Consider the following 20,152-nt stretch of genomic DNA (forward strand, 5'->3'; position numbering starts at 1 on the left):
GGATACTGGGCTAGATGGACCTTTGGTCTGACCCAGTATGGCCGTTCTTATGATGGAAAAAGGGGGTGAGAGATGATGTGTTTGATGCAAAATACTGACCACGCATCCTTATGGCATCTACTGTTGGGCAATCTGTAAATTGTCGTCGGCAGCCTTGTGCATTGAAAGGTATAGAGAATTGCAGAATACTAGCCATGGAAGGAAGGAAGGAGGGAGGCATGAAGGAAACAGACAGCAGAGAAGGCATCAAGCTTAGATGACTGATGGATACATTAAAAATATAATTAAAGAATAACATTGTACATTTTGTCGTCTGCATATTTGCTTTATCTGCATATCAGTATCATTTGGTTTTACTGTCAATGCTGTCTGTATAAAAAAAATTAAGTGGTGGTGGTGGAAGAGTGTAGCATAAACATAAAAGGTAAAATCCTGGTAAAATAACTCAACAATTCTTTTTATAGGAACTCAGTGGCGAAAGGACCAAGAACAAGATTTGAAAAATGTCCTGAAGAACATTGACCAAGACATTCCATTGGTATTTGTCAGCGGAAATCATGATATCGGCAATGTTCCAACACCTGAAACAATAGATGATTATTGCAAGCACTGGGGAGATGATTATTTCAGTTTTTGGGTTGGAGGAGTTTTCTTTCTTGTGCTTAACTCTCAGTTATACTTTGATTCCTCTAAGTGTTCTGAGTTAAAGCAGGCCCAAGATGAGTGGCTTAATGCACAACTGGCTGTAGCTGAAAAACGGAAGTGTAAACATGTAATAGTATTTCAGCATATTCCTCTATTTCTACAAAACCCGGATGAAGACCATGACTATTTTAACTTGGAGAAGTCTGTTCGGCACGAGCTGATGGAAAAGTTTCATAAAGCAGGTATCATTACTTTTTGCATTTGACTGATGTTTCTTTTCAGCACTGTGATGTGAACAGCTCATATCCTGGGATACAGTAAGTGGGCATTGGGTGGAGTTTGGGTTAAGAGCTTTGTTTTGGGTTTGGCATAGGAAGGGAAATTTTTATTTTTAGCCTTTTTAAAAAGAAAAGCAGTTAGCGGTAAATGTGTAGTAGTTGGGCAGTATGTTATGTTTTTATAAGTAGAATACAAATTAAGTAGAAGTAAAATTGAAAAGGAGAAAGATCTGAGCAGCTAGGGATACTGTGTGCGTGTGTGTATGTATGTGTATGTATATACATACACATACGTGTGTGTGTGTGTATGTATATAATATAAAATGTAATAAGATGTGTGACTAATATCACCATGTGTGCATTTTTTGTGTCTCTTCCCTCTACCTTTTTACATGTTCTGTCTTTTAAACTATAAGCTCTTCAGGCAGAAGCTCCTAATGTGTTTGTATAGCATTTAAAACAATGAGGTTGACTGGGGTAATACAAATGAATTACATACAGTGGGTAAACTCCACACCCCCCCCAACAAATAATCCTTCATGGACAGCCATTAGTTTGGACTGCCTATTTGACAAGGGTGTAAGAGAGAGATGAGTCCCAAGATGCTTGATTTTGTGAATGGACAGTATCCCACAGGTTGAAGCCTCCCACTGCTCTGTGCATGGGTGGCAGGTTTGTAGAAATTTTGGTGGTGCCCAGAACCCGCCCCCCCCACCTGCCTAAGGCTCTGGGAGGGGGGTTGGATCGGGGGAGGAGGTCTGGGGTGCAGGTCCTGGGCTGGGGATTAGGGTGCAGGGTGCAGGCTTTGGGATGGAGTTTGGGTGCTGGGTGCAGGCTCCAGGCTGGGGCAGGGGGTGGGTGTGCAGGAGGGAGTGAGGGATTGCAGGCTCTGGGATGGAGTTTGGGGGTGGGAGGCAGTGCAAAGGGAGGGATGCAGGCTTTGGGAGGGAGTTTGAGAGCAGGAGGGGATGTGTGGGAAGGGGGAGGGGGTGCACGCTCTGGGAGGGAGTTTGGGGATAGGAGGGAGTGCAGGGGTGAGGGCTGTGGGGCTGAGGATGAGGGGTTCATGATGCAGGAGGGGGCTCAGGGCTAGGGCAGAGGGTTGTGGTGTGGGGTGAGGGCTGTGGGGCTGAGGATGAGGGGTTTGGGGCCTTGGAGAGGCTCAGGGCTAGGGTGGAAGGGCAGGGTAAGGGCAGCCTGCCTTGCCATTAGTGGATGGCAGGCACTAGGACCCCGGGGCAGCAGACAGCAGTTGCTGCTGGGAGCAGGGCTCCACCTAGGAATGTGCTACTCCAGCAGCACAAGCAGGCACGGGAGAGGTGTGCGCTGCTTTCTTTCGGGCAGGGACAGTGGGGGAGACCCGGGGCGGGAGGGGGGGGGGCGGCATGACGTGTGTGGGGAGTGGCAGGCTGAGGCCGGGACCCGCTCCAGGCAGGGATGTGGCGGGGCGGGGGGGAGACCCACGAGGGCCGGGGCCCGATCCAGGCAGGGCCGGGGGAGAGACCCAGCTCCAAATATTGCTGGAGAAGGGCACTCGGCCCTGAATATTGCTGGAGCTCAGGCACCACAAAATAATATAACCCGCCGCCTATGGCTCTGAGTGTGTATATAATATTTTTTAAAATTATATCCAGAGAATAGGCTGTATCCCATACAAGTGAAGCACCAGATAATACTGATTCAAGTCTCGTTTAGAATGATGTGATTGACAAATCTGTTTGATCTGACAGGTGTAAAAGTTTACCTATGGTAAAGAGTAGTTTCAGGCAGGTCAGCTCAACTTTGTGAGCTATCAGCCTCAGCAGGACATCTCCCATTTTACATCTCCCCATAAAAAGAAGAGCTGCAGTCTCAATAAAATTTCACTGCTGCATATCACCATGTATTTTACCTTGATCACCTTAGCTTCGTTGTCCATTTAAAAAATGTGCTCTGCATTAACCAGTAGCAAAAAAGAATAGGTATGGTTGTTCTAAAACAATGACCTAGAATTTCACTTACATAGTTCTGGGGGGTATTTAAGTCTATGCCTGTGTGTGTGTGTTTCCTCAAAAAATAATTGTCAGTATTTTATCTTCCAAGCCCAGAAACTATCACAGTAGTCCAGCAAGCATCTTGGAATGTTAACATTTTAAAATATGTTTATTGTTTTAAAAAAAAAGAAAAAACAAAACTATCCCTTGGTACTGTTAAAATTTAAACCTTTTCTATCACAGCTTTTCTGACATTGCAATATACCTCACAGATACATTATTACAAAATCATACTCTGCCACATTTTATTTTCATTATTAGATCCCTGCTGCCAGTCTGACCCTAATATGAAACAAAATGGTCCAGGGGGATGGGAAATAATATAAGAGGTATAAGGAAAAGTATCTTTCAAGACTGTCCTGGAGGATCATAGTGGAGGTTCTTGTACAAAATATAATCCTTCCATTTTGTCCTTTTAATCTTTGTGAATGAAATTGTTTAGCTTTTTTTAAGAAAAATACAATATGCATATCTGTTTATGGAGTTTTCAAAGAGCTGTTCATCTCAGTACTAGTTTAATAGGAAATATCTTGAATAGGGTAAATACTTATACATTCGTTTAAAGTGTTCAAAAATGTATGTGTGAGATAATCGTACTTAGGCGTTGTCTACACTGCAGAGTTTTATCGCCAAAAGGCAGCTTTTGGCGATGAAACAGTGGAGGTGTATACACTGCAATGCCACTTTTGGTAACAAAACTCTTCAGTTTCAGCGAATAAAACCACCTTGATGAGAGGCACAGAGCCTTTTGCAACAAAGCATTAGTGTAGATGCTGCCGTTCATTATATCACTATAACTGGCTTCCCCCAGTATCCCATAATGCCTGCCATGACTGCTTTGCTCACTGTTTTGAATTTGGCTGCCCTGCATTCCTGCTACACGGGAATGCACCCCTCCCCTTTCAAAGCTTTGTGAAGTTCTGACAGCTAAACATGCCGCTCAGCTCGGGCAGCAAAGAGGAAATCATTAACGGGGAATGCTGCTCTCTCCCATACTATGGAACACAGAGGCAGGCCGGCAGAGGCATAGGGTGTGTGTATGAGAGAGCGAGAGACTGCTGTGCTATGCAGGGAGGCAGGGACTGATGTTGAGGATGTCCCCCTCCTCCGCCTCAGGGCTGGTTGCTTCTGGTGGTTGGCTGAACTTAGAGACAGCATGCCAACACATTCCCTCTCCCCCGACACACACCCTGTCTCTCTCACATACGCAGTTCCCCTCCCTCTCTCTTTTACTCCCCCAACACACCCTGTCTCTGTGTTTCGTGCGCACGCGCACACACACACACACACACTCCCCATCACACGCTCCCTCGCCCCCCCCACAAACTTCAGTTGAAAAGTGGCTGGCAATCTAGCACGATGCCCTTGGAACAATGGGATTGTGCAACCTACATCATGTGATGCTGTACCTGTCCCATGAGGCACTGCAAACCCTTCACAAAGAACCCTGCAGCCAGTTGCCCGTGGAATAGCTACCCACAGTGCACTGCTCTCTATGCCAATGCGAGAGCTGCTAGTGTGGATTTATTCTGCTGACACAAGGAGCATAGTATGGACATGCAATAGCAGTTTAAAGCGCTTTAATTAAAGTGACAAAACTCTGCAGTGTAGACAAGGCCTAAAATGAAATGGGTGTCATAAGTCTCCTGTAGGTAAATAAGCATTAATGTAGAGTCAAAACATTGTTGTCTTCCAAGTTTATTTTCATTCAGTTGACTTACTAATATTTGGTACCATTTTATAATTGTGACATTATTCCTTTGATATCAGAATTAATTCTATGTAAATGTCTTCATTGTAACTGATAAATGATACTGCAGTAAGGCACTAGTGCATTATATACTCCTGGGGGAATTCTGCAAAAAATTAAAAATTCTGCACAGTATTTTCAAATTCTGCAAAATTCTGCATATTTTATTTGTCAGAAAAACAAAATATAATCACACCAGTTTCAATTATTTTTGGTCATTTATTTCAAAATACCTGTCAGCAAGTATGTCTGTAACAATACAGACAACAAAAAAGATTCAGAAAGTGTTTTTTGACAAACAGATTCCTTATTAGGCATATTAATACAGAACTCTGAGTAATAATTAATTTAAACTACAATATGGAACTGTATTTCCCACACCTCTCAGAAGCAGTGAAAAGGCTTTAGAGAGTCAGGGTTAATGAAGGAGCTGAAAGAGAGGGAAGTAATTTCTGGGAAGGAGCCTGGATGTGAACTTGGAGGGTTGTTAGGTATGAGTGGGAAAAGTATGGATGAGGTTGGGGGGGCAGGGTGGAGAGGGACTGCTAGGGAGCTTCCCACAGGTAGACCCTGGCTGACCCCTAGTCTCTCCCATTCAGTCAGGCACATCTTCAGGCACATCTTCCCCTGTGTCCTTGCACCCCCTGTCCACATGTGTCCTTCCATCCCCATTCAGACACACACTCACCCATCCCCATGTGGCCCTACACCCCCTGTCTCATGTGACTCTGTGCCCCCACTCAGCCACTCCCCCTCCTCCTGTAGCTCTGCACCTCCCTCTTTCTCTGCCTATGTGGCTCTGTACCTCTGCTCCCATTCAGACCCTGCCCCAGTCTGTCCTCCCCCACTACCCTTTATCAGCCCCGTCTGACCCCCGTAGCAGCCCACGCTGTCTCCCCATAGCCCCTGTTTCCTAACCTAGTCCATCAGGTGCTGTGAAGAAGACAGACACTTTCTCTTCCCCAGCTGGCTTGGAGCGGCTGCTGTGTTCTAACACCACAATGCCCTCTGATGGGCAAAAGGCGGAACTACAGCAACATTCCAGCAGAAGCTTTTTTCTGCGCATAATATTAAAAATAGGCACTGCTCATTAATTATGCACACACACAGTGGTGCAGAATTCCCCCAGGAGTAATAGTGTTACTGAAAACTAGCATTCCACTTGCCTTTTAAAGTTTACATTGTACAGCTTCTCCCTATCAGACTATTTCACAGAACTACATCTTGCATAGTCTTATCCTGCCATTAGACTGAAACTTGGTTGGCTGAAACTTTTATCAGTATATAAAGGTCAATCATGCCTATTTTCTGACTGGTCACAATCATGTTAACACTTCAAAATGCTATCTGTTCAGATAATGTTTTACAGAGTTAATTAATTTAAAGATAACATAAAATAGTACATGCTGTTGTATTTAACTTGGTGCACCCCTGGCTTTTTTATAGTCTCTCTTCTCACGGTGATATTTCATATTCATTTGTCTAAAACATATTGGTAGCTGTAATAAAAAGTCAATACTTAAATATGTTAAAACTTTATCACCGCACCAAGATAGCTTTAATTTATGGGGAAAAGAGACAGTAATAAAAGGCCACTCTAATGAACAAATCACCCACCCCCACATAATAAGAGGTACTTTCTGTTTGGTTCACTTACAGATACTTTAATGGATAATTCTGGCTTATTCTACAGAATAAGTAAATGATTTAATAACTAATAACAATCAGTCAAACGTTTGTATTAATTAAACAAATGAAATGAGGATAAAGCGCCAGGAAGCTAGCAATACAACAGCCTAACTAAATAAGCTGTGAAAAATTCTCTGAATCAAAAACTGAGAGCTCTCTGTGGCTCTGAGTTTCCTTAGTAACAGATGCATTCTGCTTCCATTTTTTTTATTCTCTCGAAGAGCTTTCTTTGTATGAGTATAAAAAACAGTTATCATGGTAGCACAGATGTGTAGTGACACCAGTTATTTTCTATCTTTATGCTTTTCCCAAGAATTAATCAATTTCAGCACGTCCTTGGTTATGAAATTGTTTTTCTCCATAATTCACCTCATATATACAAGGAAGAAAGAGAGAGACAATAGATAACAAAGTCCTGGTGTACTCTGCTTATTTTCTGAAAAAAATAAAACCAGACACTCTGGCTCTTGCAGGTTAAGTAGGTTAACCTTTTGATCCCTTAATATTTATTCTAATTTTCTGACTCTAATCTGAGAAAATTATTCTAGCTTTTTAATGAAAGGTTTTTTAACACCCCTCCACGTCCTTCCCTGCCAGTGTTCTAGTACTTTTCTCTGCTTCAGTGGGAGCGACTTGAAATGCTATACAAAATGGTTTGTAATGATGAAAAATTCTAGTAAAGAATTCTCTTCTGTAAAGGTTAACAAGATATTTTTGTCTGAAATTAGAATATTTTTCCTGTTTTTAAAGTCTGTCTCTCTCTCTAATACCAAAAAGCAATTTTAATGTTGGAGAAGGGTGGAGAAGAAATTGCCAGGGAAAGTGAGATAGGGAAAACATTTGCACTTAATAAAGGGCTATATAGCAATAGGTAAACTTGGTTGTAGTATACGTGAAGAAACAACACATGCAGATATTTCGGTGTTTTAGCATTCAAATATTGCATAAAGTTTCTTCAGATTAATTAACTTGTTTTAGAAACTTCAATATCCTTTTCAAGTTTAGAGCTCAGATTTGGTGCGGTTACTCTAATAATCAGTTGCATGTTAACATAATGTTTTTAATTTGACTTCAATACCTCATTCATTACAAGCAAAGATAAAAGACTAACTGGCAGAAGCTACATCTGGTGCGAAATGCTGAATTACATTTCTCACGTTAGAAGTGTCCTTAACAGTTGGGCTAATTAAAGATAAAATCATGTCCTTATGATAAATATTTATAAATTGAAAATCTGGCACTTGTAAATGAGTATTATTACTTTATGAAGTTAAACCGTACAGATAACTATATATCTAACAAATTATCCATTTTCCTGCGTATAGTCAAAGAGATTTTTGGTTTGGAGTGTAATAGTAGATCAGCTCAATCCAAAGCAGTTTTTATCAGCAAATAGAAATTTGTTTCTGAAACCATAATGCTATAACTTCTGAGTTTTAGGCCTCTGTTTGAAAAGGCTGGTCTCCCTTATGTGCACACGCATTCTTTCTCTTGCTAAGTGAAGGTGAAGAAAACCAATGTGAAACCTATGGAGTGAAAACATATATTTGACCTACCCTAACGCTTCTGCATGTTAGGATTTGCACCTGCAACATCAGTTGGAGCCAATGGATTCTAAAGGAGTTGTATGCAGGCTCAGCCGTTCAAATTTTAATAGTGTGTACACAGGTGTGTGCACCTGAAAAGTGCAGGCTCAAGTGTATGTGTACACAGTTTTGTATGTGAAAGGTTGGGTGCAGGTTGAGCTGAAAACGTCACCCTTAGTTCATATTACTTGAACAAATATGTATTGTTTCTTAAAACTGAACCATTGTTTATTTCATACAAAGCATAATTAATTGTGACTATTTTATTTAAATAAGCATAGTTTTGTCAGTAAATTACATATATTTCTGTGACTTGAAAATGTAACTACAGTTCAATTTAAGTATCCAATCCTGCAAACACTTAGTACTCTGAGTACACGAGTGACATCCGTGGGACAGCTTAGATTAGTAAGTGCTTCACCCAGTAAAGTGATTGCCGATAGCTCTAATTCAGCAGAACGCTAATGTGACGTTTAAGAGTTTTGTTGAATTGGGGACTAGTTTAGTGGGCAGATTTATAGACCAAAGAGATTAGGGAAGAGGAGTTTGTGGTCAGGGATGATTACAGACGGTGTTATGTGAGAGATTTTGAAAAGATGATTTTTGTGTCCAAGAGAGTGCTACACCTCTACCCTGATATAACGCTGTCTTTGGGAGCCAAAAAAATCTTACTGCCTTATAGGTGAAACTGTGTTATATCGAACTTGCTTTGATCCACCGGAGTGCGCAGCCTCGCCCCCCCCCCGGAGCGGTGCTTCACCGCGTTGTATCCGAATTCGTGTTTTATCGGGTCGTGTTATATCAGGGTAGAGGTGTACTTAGAAATGCGGAATTGAAGAAAACCTCTTGGTAAAACAGCAAGCAAGGAAGGCCTACTGGTGGTGGTAGTGTTTTTTGTATTAACCAGGTTTTAGAATTCGCCCAAATAAGTGTCTCCACAACATTTTTTTTTTCAGCCCTGGTAAGATACAAAAACTTTTATATATAGAAAAATAACTCCGCCTGCTAATATTTATTTTTTTAAAGTAGTAGTAATTATTACATTTGTGATTTATATTCCAGAACTTTGAACAAACTTTAGTAATTCAAGTTATAATCCAAAAAAGTTAGAGAATGTAGTGTATGTGCTTCTCCCTCAAGATTGTATGATAGGAGAATAGAGTTAGGGGATGAAGATTTCAGAATATTTATTTGTATACAAGAAACTTTCTAAACATTTGGGGCTGGCATTTTTTTGGTTAGAAAATTAAAGTATAATTGTTACATTGTTCTTCTAAATTTTACCAGACAGCATATGGTGCATTTCATTAGTTATAGTAGAATACTATTTGTTGTGTAATCAAAGTTGACAAGGGAATAATGTTTTTTTTAATGCTTGCCACTAAGCCCCTGATTTTTGGCAAAGCCCGCTAACATGTGAGTAATCCCATCTCTATTCAGTAAAGCAGTCGAGCATGTGTTTATTTAGCATGTATTTAAGAACTTTGCTGCATCAGGGCCCAATCTAGTATGTGTGTAAGTGTGTATACACACACACACACACGCACACACTTTTCTCCATACTGATCAGACCAAAATATTTCTGACTTTGGTATTGTTTATGCTAAGGGTGCATAAATTGATGTAACTTGAAATTTTATGTATAACTTTATAAATATAATATCTTGACGGCTTATTCCTTGTTTCTGGTAGTGGAATCTAACGAACAGGTATAAGTCTTATTGCCTAATTAGAGAACATGTTGATATATTTTTTTCTTTGCATAAATTCTACAGGAGTCCTGCATCAGTGCATTTATTAAGTAATATATTTCAGTAAATTCTGGTCAAGACTTTAAAGGCATTTGTTACTAATCCTTACCCATTTTATCTTTTTAACACTGCTCCAAATTACACCATACTTTTTTAAAGCCTAATGTAAAACACGCTAAAAGAACTAAGTACATAAAATCTATCGAGAGTTGAACTCAATATTTGTTCTCTAGCTAAATTTGCAATATTTTCTGTTTTATAAAAAGCACGTCAGCTTAGTATCAAGTTCTCACTGAACTGTAGTTTTGGATGATCAGGACTTTATTTTTATAATCGAGCACAATTTAAGCCATGACTTTTTTTGATTGCTTTGCTTTCAAATATGCCAAGCAGTTAACCCAAATCGGGGAATACTTGCCTTCAAAATCTCATTGTAAACACTTTTAATGGATAGTCTTCAATTAAAAAAAAAAATCAGAGACCAAGGCCTTGTAAGCAAAATATTCCTACTGAGTTTTTATTTTGCAGATAAGTTATAAGCTTTTAATGAGGCAAAGGCAGACCCTTACATGGTACCCCATCTTGGAGCTTGATCCCTCAGCCACTGACGACAATAGAAGGACTCCCATTGACTTCTGTGTGTTGGATCAGGCCTTTGATCCTTCTGTTATTATTTAAAACATAGTCTCCACTTGCTGAACTAAGGGAGAGTTTTCCTAAGTAAGGCCTGTAGGAACAGCTTACTGACAACAGGGAATGGTTTCTAAATCCATTCTCTTATACTTAGAATTCAGTATTTGTACATCTAGCTCAACCTGCATTTTCATGATTAATATTAGCATGAAGGGGCAGAAGTAGTATATGGCTTACAAAAAAGAATATACAAAATACACATATGATACTGGCACTTAGATTGGATTTTATCGATTATGAAATTGATGGTGGCATTTACACACAGGCACGGTTTTAATTCCTTGACAGTTTTATCAGTGTACACGTCCTTCTGTTGGACCACAGTGAACAGAAAGTGATTGCTTTTTAGAGAATAACGTGAAAATGGTCTCAGCATTGTGCAGTCCTGCTAATATTATCCCTACTACTGTATTCACATCTGTGCTTGGTGCTATAGCACGTGGTTGGCAGATGGCACGAGGTGAATACTCTGGCTCTTTGAGTTGTAATGAGAGGGAAATCAATTTCATTCCACAAGAGATAGATATGATGGTGTGGAAGATTACTAAATCCTGTCGTTTGCTTTGTAGCACTGGAGTCTTGAAAATGATGTGGAGCACCTGACTAGGAAAAAAGACAGTGATGTGAAAGTTCCTGAGTTGTGCCTGTGCTGTATGAAGAACACTCTGAAGTGCAAAATCATTTTGAGATTTTCCTGTACTGGCCACAATGCATGCTTGGAATTTTAGAAAAATTACTGCGTGCCTGTAGTGGAGGGAAAATCTGCTTGGGCCTAATGCTTATGGGGAAATGTTTTGTCACAATGTCAACAACTCCTGAAGAACAAAAGAAACCAGAGTAATTTATATGCTGGATCCTGTGTGTGAGCGGACTAGCAGTGTAAAAGGCACCCCAGGCTGGAGAACTGAGGGGACACAGCTGTTCATTGGTCCAGATTGTACCCTCGGGAATGTCACAGGGACATTTTATTTATTTATTGACAGGAGCCTTCAGGAACATAGTGTTCAGGACTGCTGCTGAGCTGGTTGACTGGTGTTCCAGTAGCTCTGCTGGAGTGGCCAGAGCTAATGGAGTGCTGGTCAGGATGCTCCCTGCTTTGCCAAAAGACCAGTGATAGTTGACCCTCTACTTATTCCTGATTTCGTGGGGGAATGGGGAGAAGAGCCCCTGGCTAGCTCTCACACAGAGAAATTCCCTTGGGTTGTGAGAGGGAATTGTATTGCCATTTTCTCCTCTGGCCCGTATGGGGAGGAGAATACCCATTCCTAGGACCTTTGCCTATCCAAAATATTTACATGTATATGCTTGGGTAACTCATAGTGGAACAGGTGAAAAACATTAATAAGATGCAAATATTTTAAATGGTTCCCATAGAAATATAAATGCAAATTTCACAATGAAATATAGCACTGGCTGCACAAAATGTACAGTACCAGGCAGTTTTCTTTTTAATTAAAAAAGGGGGAAGCCTGACATTTATTTTGTAAAAAATAGACCTTTTAAGGTGAAATAGACAAATAGCCTTTATATTAGGCTACAGTGTGTATAAAGATGATGAGAATCAGTCTGGGGTTAAGAGCTGGATTGTTTCTTATAGACTCACCCACGTTAGGGGTGGGAGCAATTCCAGACTCTTTGTGCTCTTTGGCATGCACCCTTTCCGTCTTCTCCTCCCCCCTCCCCCCCCCCACACCTTAAAAGGGTACAGTGAATGCTCCACTTAATGGCCAGCCAGTTCTGTTGGTCCATGTGGAGACATAGCCCTTCTTTCTTCCAGGCTGTTAAGGCTGGCTAAAGGCACTAGCATCACACAGTTCTTGCACTCATTCCATTACTAAGGGAAAATGAGAGCTGTACCGACTGGGGGGTGAGGGGTGGGGGAGGGCTTGGAATCACAGAAGTGCAATTAAACAATAAGGCAGGACTGGGTGTAATTATTGTGATAGAATTACCCTTCCAGGGCTTATGATGCATTACACACAACTAACTTCCTGTGTTCCACTACAGTGCAATTATATCATAATCATGCTGACCCCTTTTCCCTGGTGCTGCAAAACTGATATTCTAGTGGGTTTATTTGTAAGTAAGAATATATTTCATTAAAAAAAGATTGTGCTGCAATTTTAAAGTTCTAAGTAACCTCACTCCGCACTCTTGCTGACAGAGGAATATACTTCTTTAGGATGTTCAGCATGTGGCTTCTACTCAAAGATGAAACCTTTCCTTGTCTGTCATATGTTTCAGGGTACTGAAGATTTAATTTCTAACAATTTTAGCTACCTAGATGTTCTGTAATTGTTTCTAATCCTTTAAAATTCTGGTCTGGCCGCTTCTACATTCCTCAATGTTGTAGTTAGTAGTTGTGAAATTAAACATGACTGCTAGGCCCTGAAGGAGGGGGAATACCTCAGGACCAAAAAGCCCAGGCTTGTATATAATTTCTTGTCAGAACAGTGCACTGCAGGTTGCGTCTGTTTGTACTGGGATTACCTAGTACCATAAACTGTTTGTTTTTTCATATCCACAAAGGATACATGATTTTCCCCATCAGAAATCCTGCAGCATACGTGGACATGTCAATTGTATTTATAATAGAACAACCAAAACCTGCAGAATAATTCATGTGTATTTACTCATTTTAAAAACAGCTTCAGCAAAGTTCTACCATTGAAAAGAGGTCAAAATGTAACCTAGACTCTGGAATCTAGATCAGTGGTTTTCAACCTTTTTTTCACTTGCAAAATTTCAAATGGAGGTGTGGACCACCTTGGAAATCCTAGTCATAGTCTGCAGAACCCCAGGGATCCGCAGACCACAGGCTGAAATCCACTGATCTAGACCATATGTAATGCTTTTGACAATGCACCAAAATTTAATTGATATCATGATTAATGGGTGTGGTATTAGAACCACTGAATAGCATAGATGGAATGAATGCATTTGCTTCCAAATAAGTCATAGGAAGCTCAATAAACCTCTGATAAAAACAGTTAACTTTATAATTTTCCTGTTTAATTTCTGCATCCAAGAGCCAAAACCAGACAGGTTTGATTGATTCATTGAGGACACTGAACATCACAGGATCAGACCCTGACTCTTCACATTCGTACATATTTCTGAATCTTGTACAGTAGGAACTCCCTGGACCCCACACTTGCAGCACATATCGTGCATCTATCCTTTCCTAGGAAGTTATGCACATAGTTTAGCAGGGTCTAAACTCTTTCAGAAAGGCCCCTTTAATTTAGCCTGCTGTTTTGGGTAATAGATAGAGAGTTAAGAAAAAAAGAAGCTCTGGGGAATGCTGATAAATATTGTCCTTCTCACAAAAAGCTACTGCAGCTCAAAAACATCCAAACCAAAGAGAGCTTGTCACTCCCCATAATCACTTCTTATTTGGTATGTTGCTCAATAACTTTTGGTTTTTAGAAAGTAGGCTCTCATACATTAGTATTCAGGGGGGAGGCAAAAATATTTAAAAGCATTATTTTTAATTCCCCTTGAAAATATGTACCATACAAGAAACTGTTATGAATTTTAACAGAAATTAAAAATGAATAGGGTATTCATGTAATGCCCTTGAATATTTCTCCAAAATGTGATACTTGTTTTTTGCTTGATCAAGCTTCCATATAAAGTGTGTTTAAAAGGTAGTATTTTGAATTACATAAACTACACGCTACTTTCTGAAGGAATTTTATTCTTCCTTTACCTGTCCCACTGGATAATACATATAGTCTGAAAGTATAAGCCAAAACAACATAATCTAATGTTTATATTGGTTAGAATAAAAACAGGGACCTTTTAAAACTTATTTCATGGTCAAGATTTTCAATAAATGCAGAGTTATCAAAATTTTGCAACAACAGTTAAGTATCATTTGAAGATAAACTACACATTGTCCATTGATTAAATATGTCATGAAGCAGATGCTGCTAATGGGCTGCTGTGCTCACAGAACTGATACGCAGAAACACATTTAAAGTCCATTACTAGGACAGCATGTTTAGGGGGAAAAAAGAGTCAGTTATTTGGAACTACCATATCTTGTTGCCTTGCCAAAATCAAGTCAATGAGAACAGTTTTGTTGACTGGAAAAATATTAAAAAATAGTCTCCATACTTCTCTTATTGGCATGGTTTTATACTAGGATAACTATTAACTTCAGCAGAGTTACTCTCGATTTACCTACTGTTAGTGGGATCAGAATCAAGACCGTATTTAGGCACTGTTTTAAAGGAAGTTCAGGAATTTTTGAACTGTTTATTTGTGTTCAGGTGGTTGTGAAAGTTCATCTTCGGTCTACAGACGAGAATGTCAATGTTCTTAGGCATTTGTACACAATCTGAGTATAGTTTCAGTTCAGATTGCTAGAGGCCTGGTGATGTAGCTGATTGATTCATGTCTTGAAGACCTGATATAAAATCACATTTCAATCAAAAGTGAGTTTGGTGCTAGTAGACACTTTGTCAGCATCATAAATCTTGACAGATCTCTGCATGATCGTTAGTCTCTGTTTGAGAGATTGTCATGACTTGGATCAGCAGGAGTAACAGAAAACAGGCAGCTATGATTCTCTGATGATGATGAAACTCTCATTGGTCATAAAAGACTAGTTCAAGCAGATGACAGAGCCTTTTCAACAGCCAGCCCACAGCTTTGGAGCTTCCTATAGCACCAGCTGCACTTCATGTACAGTACCTTCCTATAGCTGAGGGTAATAATGAATCCAACCACCTTCGGTACAAAGCCATATGTAGCTAGATTTAACATTCAGTATGCATTTGCGAGTGCGCTCTCTGTGAGTGAGAGAGAACTGACCAAACAGTAAAACCTGCTAATTCTGTTTCTTCTCACAGTGGGGAAAGAAGAACGTGGGATGACAAGTTTGTTTTTTGTTAGAACCTCTACCTGCCTCTGGAGTGAAAGAGTATCGTGTCTTTGCAGGGTGTTTTTGTAGACCACTCACAGTTCTTTTAAATTTTGTAAGACTTTCTGGTATCGTAATGATAGGTGTAATATAATATAAAATCTAGATACAGCAGTTTTGCAGGTCAGGACTAGGGGAGCATCAGCAGAGATAAGTGTATTAAAATTTTATACAGTACCTACCTGCACTGTTCCTGGCTCTGTCTGGTGCATTTAATTTCTTGCTTTCCTGAGCACTTTATATACTTGCTTTTTAAAAAAAAAATGAGTAGTCTGTTATGCATGAATAGTAATTGATATAACAGGTCCTAGTTTTTGTGAACAGGTTCTGTAAAACATTCTGTGTTACATAATTTTGGTTTAAAGCATATTTCATAAAACTGATCTAATGTATACTTGTGAAGGTGCTAATGCTTGGACATTTCTTGGCACAGTGGTTTATGATTGCTTTGTAGTTCCTCTCTTGGTACGAGAGGTTTTACTAACATCTAGTTCAGAAATCAACACCATGCCTGCAACATGAAGAATTAGCAGCCATCTACTGCTTTAATCACAATACTTTCTCTAAAATAGTGGGCAGCACCATGCTCTGTGAACATAGCAAGTTATACAGAATTATAGTTACCTTATCCAACATATTCTGAAGCAGGACATTAAATGATGCCTGCCCGGACAAAATGCAGCATTCTTTCTAATAGAATGTATTTCTGAAATAATAATTTGACAGTACTATTTGAGCAAAACATTCTAAGGCCTGGTCTACACTAGGAGTTTATGTCGAATTTAGCAGCGTTAATTCGATTTAACCGTGCAACCGTCCACACCAGGAAGCTAATTAGTTCGACCTAGAGGGCTCTTTAGTTCAAATTCGGTACTCCACCCCGACGAGGGGAGTAGCGCTAAATTCGACATGGCTATGTCGAGTTAGCCTATGTGTGGACGGAAATCGACCTTAGTAGCTCCGGGAGCTATCCCACAGTGCACCACTGTGTTGACGCTCTGGACAGCAGTCCAAGCTCAGATGTTCTGATCAGCCATACAGGAAAAGCCCCGGGAAAATTTGAATTCCTTTTCCTGTCTGGCCAGTTTGAATCTCAATTCCTGGTTGGACATCGGGGCGAGCTCAGCAGCACTGGCAGCGATGCAGAGCTCTCCAGCAGAGGAGTCCATGCAATCTCAGAGTAGAAAGAGGGCCCCAGCATGGACTGGATCTGATCGCTGTGTGGGGCGATGAGTCTGTGCTTTCGGAGCTGCGCTCCAAAAAACGGAATGCAAAGACCTACGAGAAGGTCTTCAAAGCCATGGCACTCAGAGGATACAGCCGGGATGCAACGCAGTGCCACGTGAAAATCAAGGACCTGAGACAAGGCTACCAAAAAATCAAAGCAGCAAACGGACGCTCCGGAGCCCAGCCCCAGACATGCCGCTTCTACGAGGCACTGCATGCCATTATCGGTGGGTCTGCCACCACTGCCCCACCAGTGACCGTGGACTCTGAGGATGGGATAGTGTCGACGGGCAGTTTCTCGGCGATGTTCGCGGATGGGGAAGATGAGGAAGGGTTTGTGGAGGACGAGGCAGGCGACAGCGCTTACAATACTGCTTTCCCCGACAGCCAGGATCTCTTCATCAGCCTCACAGAGATCCCCTACCAACCCTCCCCGGCCGTTAACCCGGACTCTGAATCAGGGGAAGGATTAGTCGGTAAGTGCTATAAACATGTAAACATTTATTTTTTAAAAAACAGGAATAAAAACTATATGAAAAGAAGGTTAATACATATAGGGATAGAACAGAAATCCTCTTGGGACAGTTCCACGAAGCTCTCATAGAGGTACTCGAAAAGCCTCTGCAGGAGGTTCCTGGGGAGAGGTGCCTTATTGGGTGCTCCGTGGAAGCACACTCTTCCGCACCAGGCCATCCTCAGGTACAGTGGGAGCATTGCCTCGACGAGCATGGCAGCATAGGGCCCTGGTCTGTGCAGGGATTCATGCAGCATGTGCTCTCTGTCTCTCTTAGTGACCCGCCTCAGGGTGATCTCGCTCGGCGACTGCTGCATCTAATTAGGGGAATTGGTGTAATGTTACTATTGTGAATGCTTGACTTTTCCTTTGCATAACAATGACCGTCGTTTAACAGCCAAGTGGTGGAGGCTGCAGAGGGAAAGCATGCAGGGATCTTTCCCGGGGACAGCTGCGAGGGGCTGGAACAGGGTCAGACTTTATGCTTTCCAGATTGCCTGCAGCAGGAGGGCACTGCTATCCATTAACTGTTAAGCAGCCTAAAGTTTACGGCTTACCAGGCCTGGCTGCTACACGGATTCTGCTGTCCTGCCCCGCTTGTCTGATCTCCAGTGCAAGACCCCAGGCAATGAAAGCGAATGCCGAAAATTCGAACTTGTCCTGAGAGCACATGAGATAGGTGCCCTGTATGGTCTTGTTCACAGAAACAGACTAGACTGTGTTCAGTGTTCACAAACATGTATCTTTGCAAGGAAATCACTTCCTTTTTCCCATCACACAGCTGCGGCTCTTTCCCGAACTGCCCCGGCATCCCCCTCACAGAGGCTGGCGCAGATTAGGTGGCGAAAGAAAAAGACTCGGGACGAGATGTTCGCTGAACTGATGGCCTGCTCCAGAGCCGAGGCGGCCCAGCAGAGCCAGTGGAGGGAGACCCTCTCTCAGCAGCAGCGCTCACACAGTGAACGGGAGGACAGGTGGCGGCAGGAAGACCAGCAGGCGACTCAAACGCTGCTTGGACTAATGAGGGCGCAAACGGACACGCTCCGGCGCCTTGTGGATGTTCTGCAGGACCGCAGGCAGGAGCAGAGAGCCCCCCTGAACTGTATCTGCAACCGCCCTCCCCCGCCACAAAGTCCTGTCCCCCCCTCACCCAAAATAACAAGGAGGGGCGCTAGGGGCCGTGAAAACTGTCACTCCACCCCAGCAGAGCGCTCATGTAACAAACAGCTCTCATTCCCTAAAGTATGAGAATTGCTTCCCTTCCTGGCTCACCCAATCCAAAATCCCAGTTTCATCCCCCAACTGTGTAGTTGAGTATAAAAAATAGTTTGCTGTTCATTACTGTTTCCGTCATGTTTCTTTGCAGAAGATTTTTTGTGAAGGGGAGATAGGGGCTTGTTAATAGCCACCATTACCAGGGTACAGACATGGGGGCAGGATCAACAGCAGGTCACACACAGAGTGCAGTCACTAGGCACGCGGGTCACTCTGGGAGGTGTCTGCTGCCCCAGGTCAGTCTGGGAGGTGTATGCTGCCCCAGGGTCCGAGCGCCTGGCATCCACAAATGGCAAGGCAGGCTGCCCTTACCATGCCCTTCCACCCTAGCCATGAACCTCTCCGATGCCCTGAGCCCCAGCCAGAGCCATCATCCCCCCACACCTACTCACCCTTCCCACACACCCCTCACCCCTTCCTGCAAACCCACCCCTTCCTGCACACCCTCCTGTAACCGTCCTCCCCCCAGAGACCGCTGTAGGAGCAGGAGCCTGTCAGTCCTCGAGTGTAGAAGCGGTCTGTACATCACTGCACACCGTACCCACCACAGTCTGCGTCCCTGTTTGAACCCTTGAATGTGAATTCGTTAGTAAAGAAAACTTTGTTAATTAAAAATGTTCCAATAACTTTATTTTTAAACGTCTGTTGGAAGGGCGGAAACCTGGTGAACGGGGTATGTAACCGCTGAAAAAAGTCAATAGTAACTGAAACAGGGGCAGGTTCAGCTTCTCTGTAAAGAGACTGGACAGTCATAGGTTACCCTGCTCTCTGAGGAACCTAGCTTTCAAAGCCTCCCGGATGCACAGCGCTTCCCGCTGGGCTCTTCTAATCGCACGGGTGTCTGGCTGAGCGTAATCAGCAGCCAGGCGATTTGCCTCAACCTCCCATTCCGCCATAAAGGTCTCCCCCTTGCTCTCACAGAGATTGTGGAGCACACAGCAAGCTGCGATAACAATGGGGATATTGGTTTCGCTGAGATCCGAGTGAGTCAGTAAGCTTCTCCATCTCCCCTTGAGATGTCCGAAAGCACACTCCACCACCATTCTGCACTTGCTCAGCCGGTAGTTGAAGAGCTCCTTGTCACTGTCCAGGGCGCCTGTATAGGGCTTCATGAGCCAGGGCATTAGCGGGTAGGCTGGGTCCCCGAGGATCACTGTAGGCATCTCCACATCCCCAACAGTTATTTTGTGGTCCAAGAAGAAACTACCTTCCTGCAGGCGTCTCAACAGACAAGAGTTCCTGAAAACACGCGCGTCATGAACCTTGCCAGGCCACCCGACGTAGATGTTGGTAAAACGTCCCCTATGGTCCACCAGTGCTTAAAGCACCATTGAAAAGTAGCCCTTTCGGTTAATATACTGGCTGGCCTGGTGGGCCGGTCCCACGATAGGGATGTGAGTGCCATCTATAGCCCCACTGCAGTTTGGGAATCCCATCGCGGTGAAGCCATCTATGACGACCTGGACGTTTCCCAGGGTCACTACCTTTGAGAGCAGTAGGTCAATGATTGCGTGGGCTACTTGCATCACAGCAACCCCCACGGTAGATTTGCCCACGCCAAAGTGGTTCGCTACTGACCGGTAGCTGTCTGGCACTGCAAGTTTCCAGAGGGCTATGGCTACTCGCTTCTGCACATTCAGGGCTGCTCGCATCCGTGTGTCCTGGCGCTTCAGGGCAGGGGCCAGCAAGTCACACAGTTCAAGGAAAGTGCCCTTACGCATCCTGAAGTTTCGCAGCCACTGTGATTCATCCCAGACCTGCAGCACTATGCGGTCCCACCA

General features: G+C 42.6%; 1 protein-coding gene across 6 annotated transcripts in view; it reads left to right on the forward strand.

The window, feature by feature from the left end:
* CPPED1 (calcineurin like phosphoesterase domain containing 1) overlaps positions 1-20,152 on the forward strand; it is a 106,391-nt gene that overhangs the window by 71,535 nt on the left and 14,704 nt on the right. For 5 of the 6 annotated variants that reach the window (XM_039493247.1, XM_039493245.1, XM_039493244.1 and 2 more), the window contains exon 3: positions 465-887. The exons of the other annotated variant lie outside the window; for it this stretch is intronic. In XM_039493247.1, coding sequence (XP_039349181.1) covers positions 465-887 — 423 coding nt within the window. The remainder of the gene's footprint in view (positions 1-464; positions 888-20,152) is intronic. 6 annotated transcript variants of the gene reach the window in all.

This window comes from Mauremys reevesii, linkage group 10, assembly GCF_016161935.1.
Source record: "Mauremys reevesii isolate NIE-2019 linkage group 10, ASM1616193v1, whole genome shotgun sequence".
NCBI lineage: Eukaryota > Metazoa > Chordata > Testudines > Geoemydidae > Mauremys > Mauremys reevesii.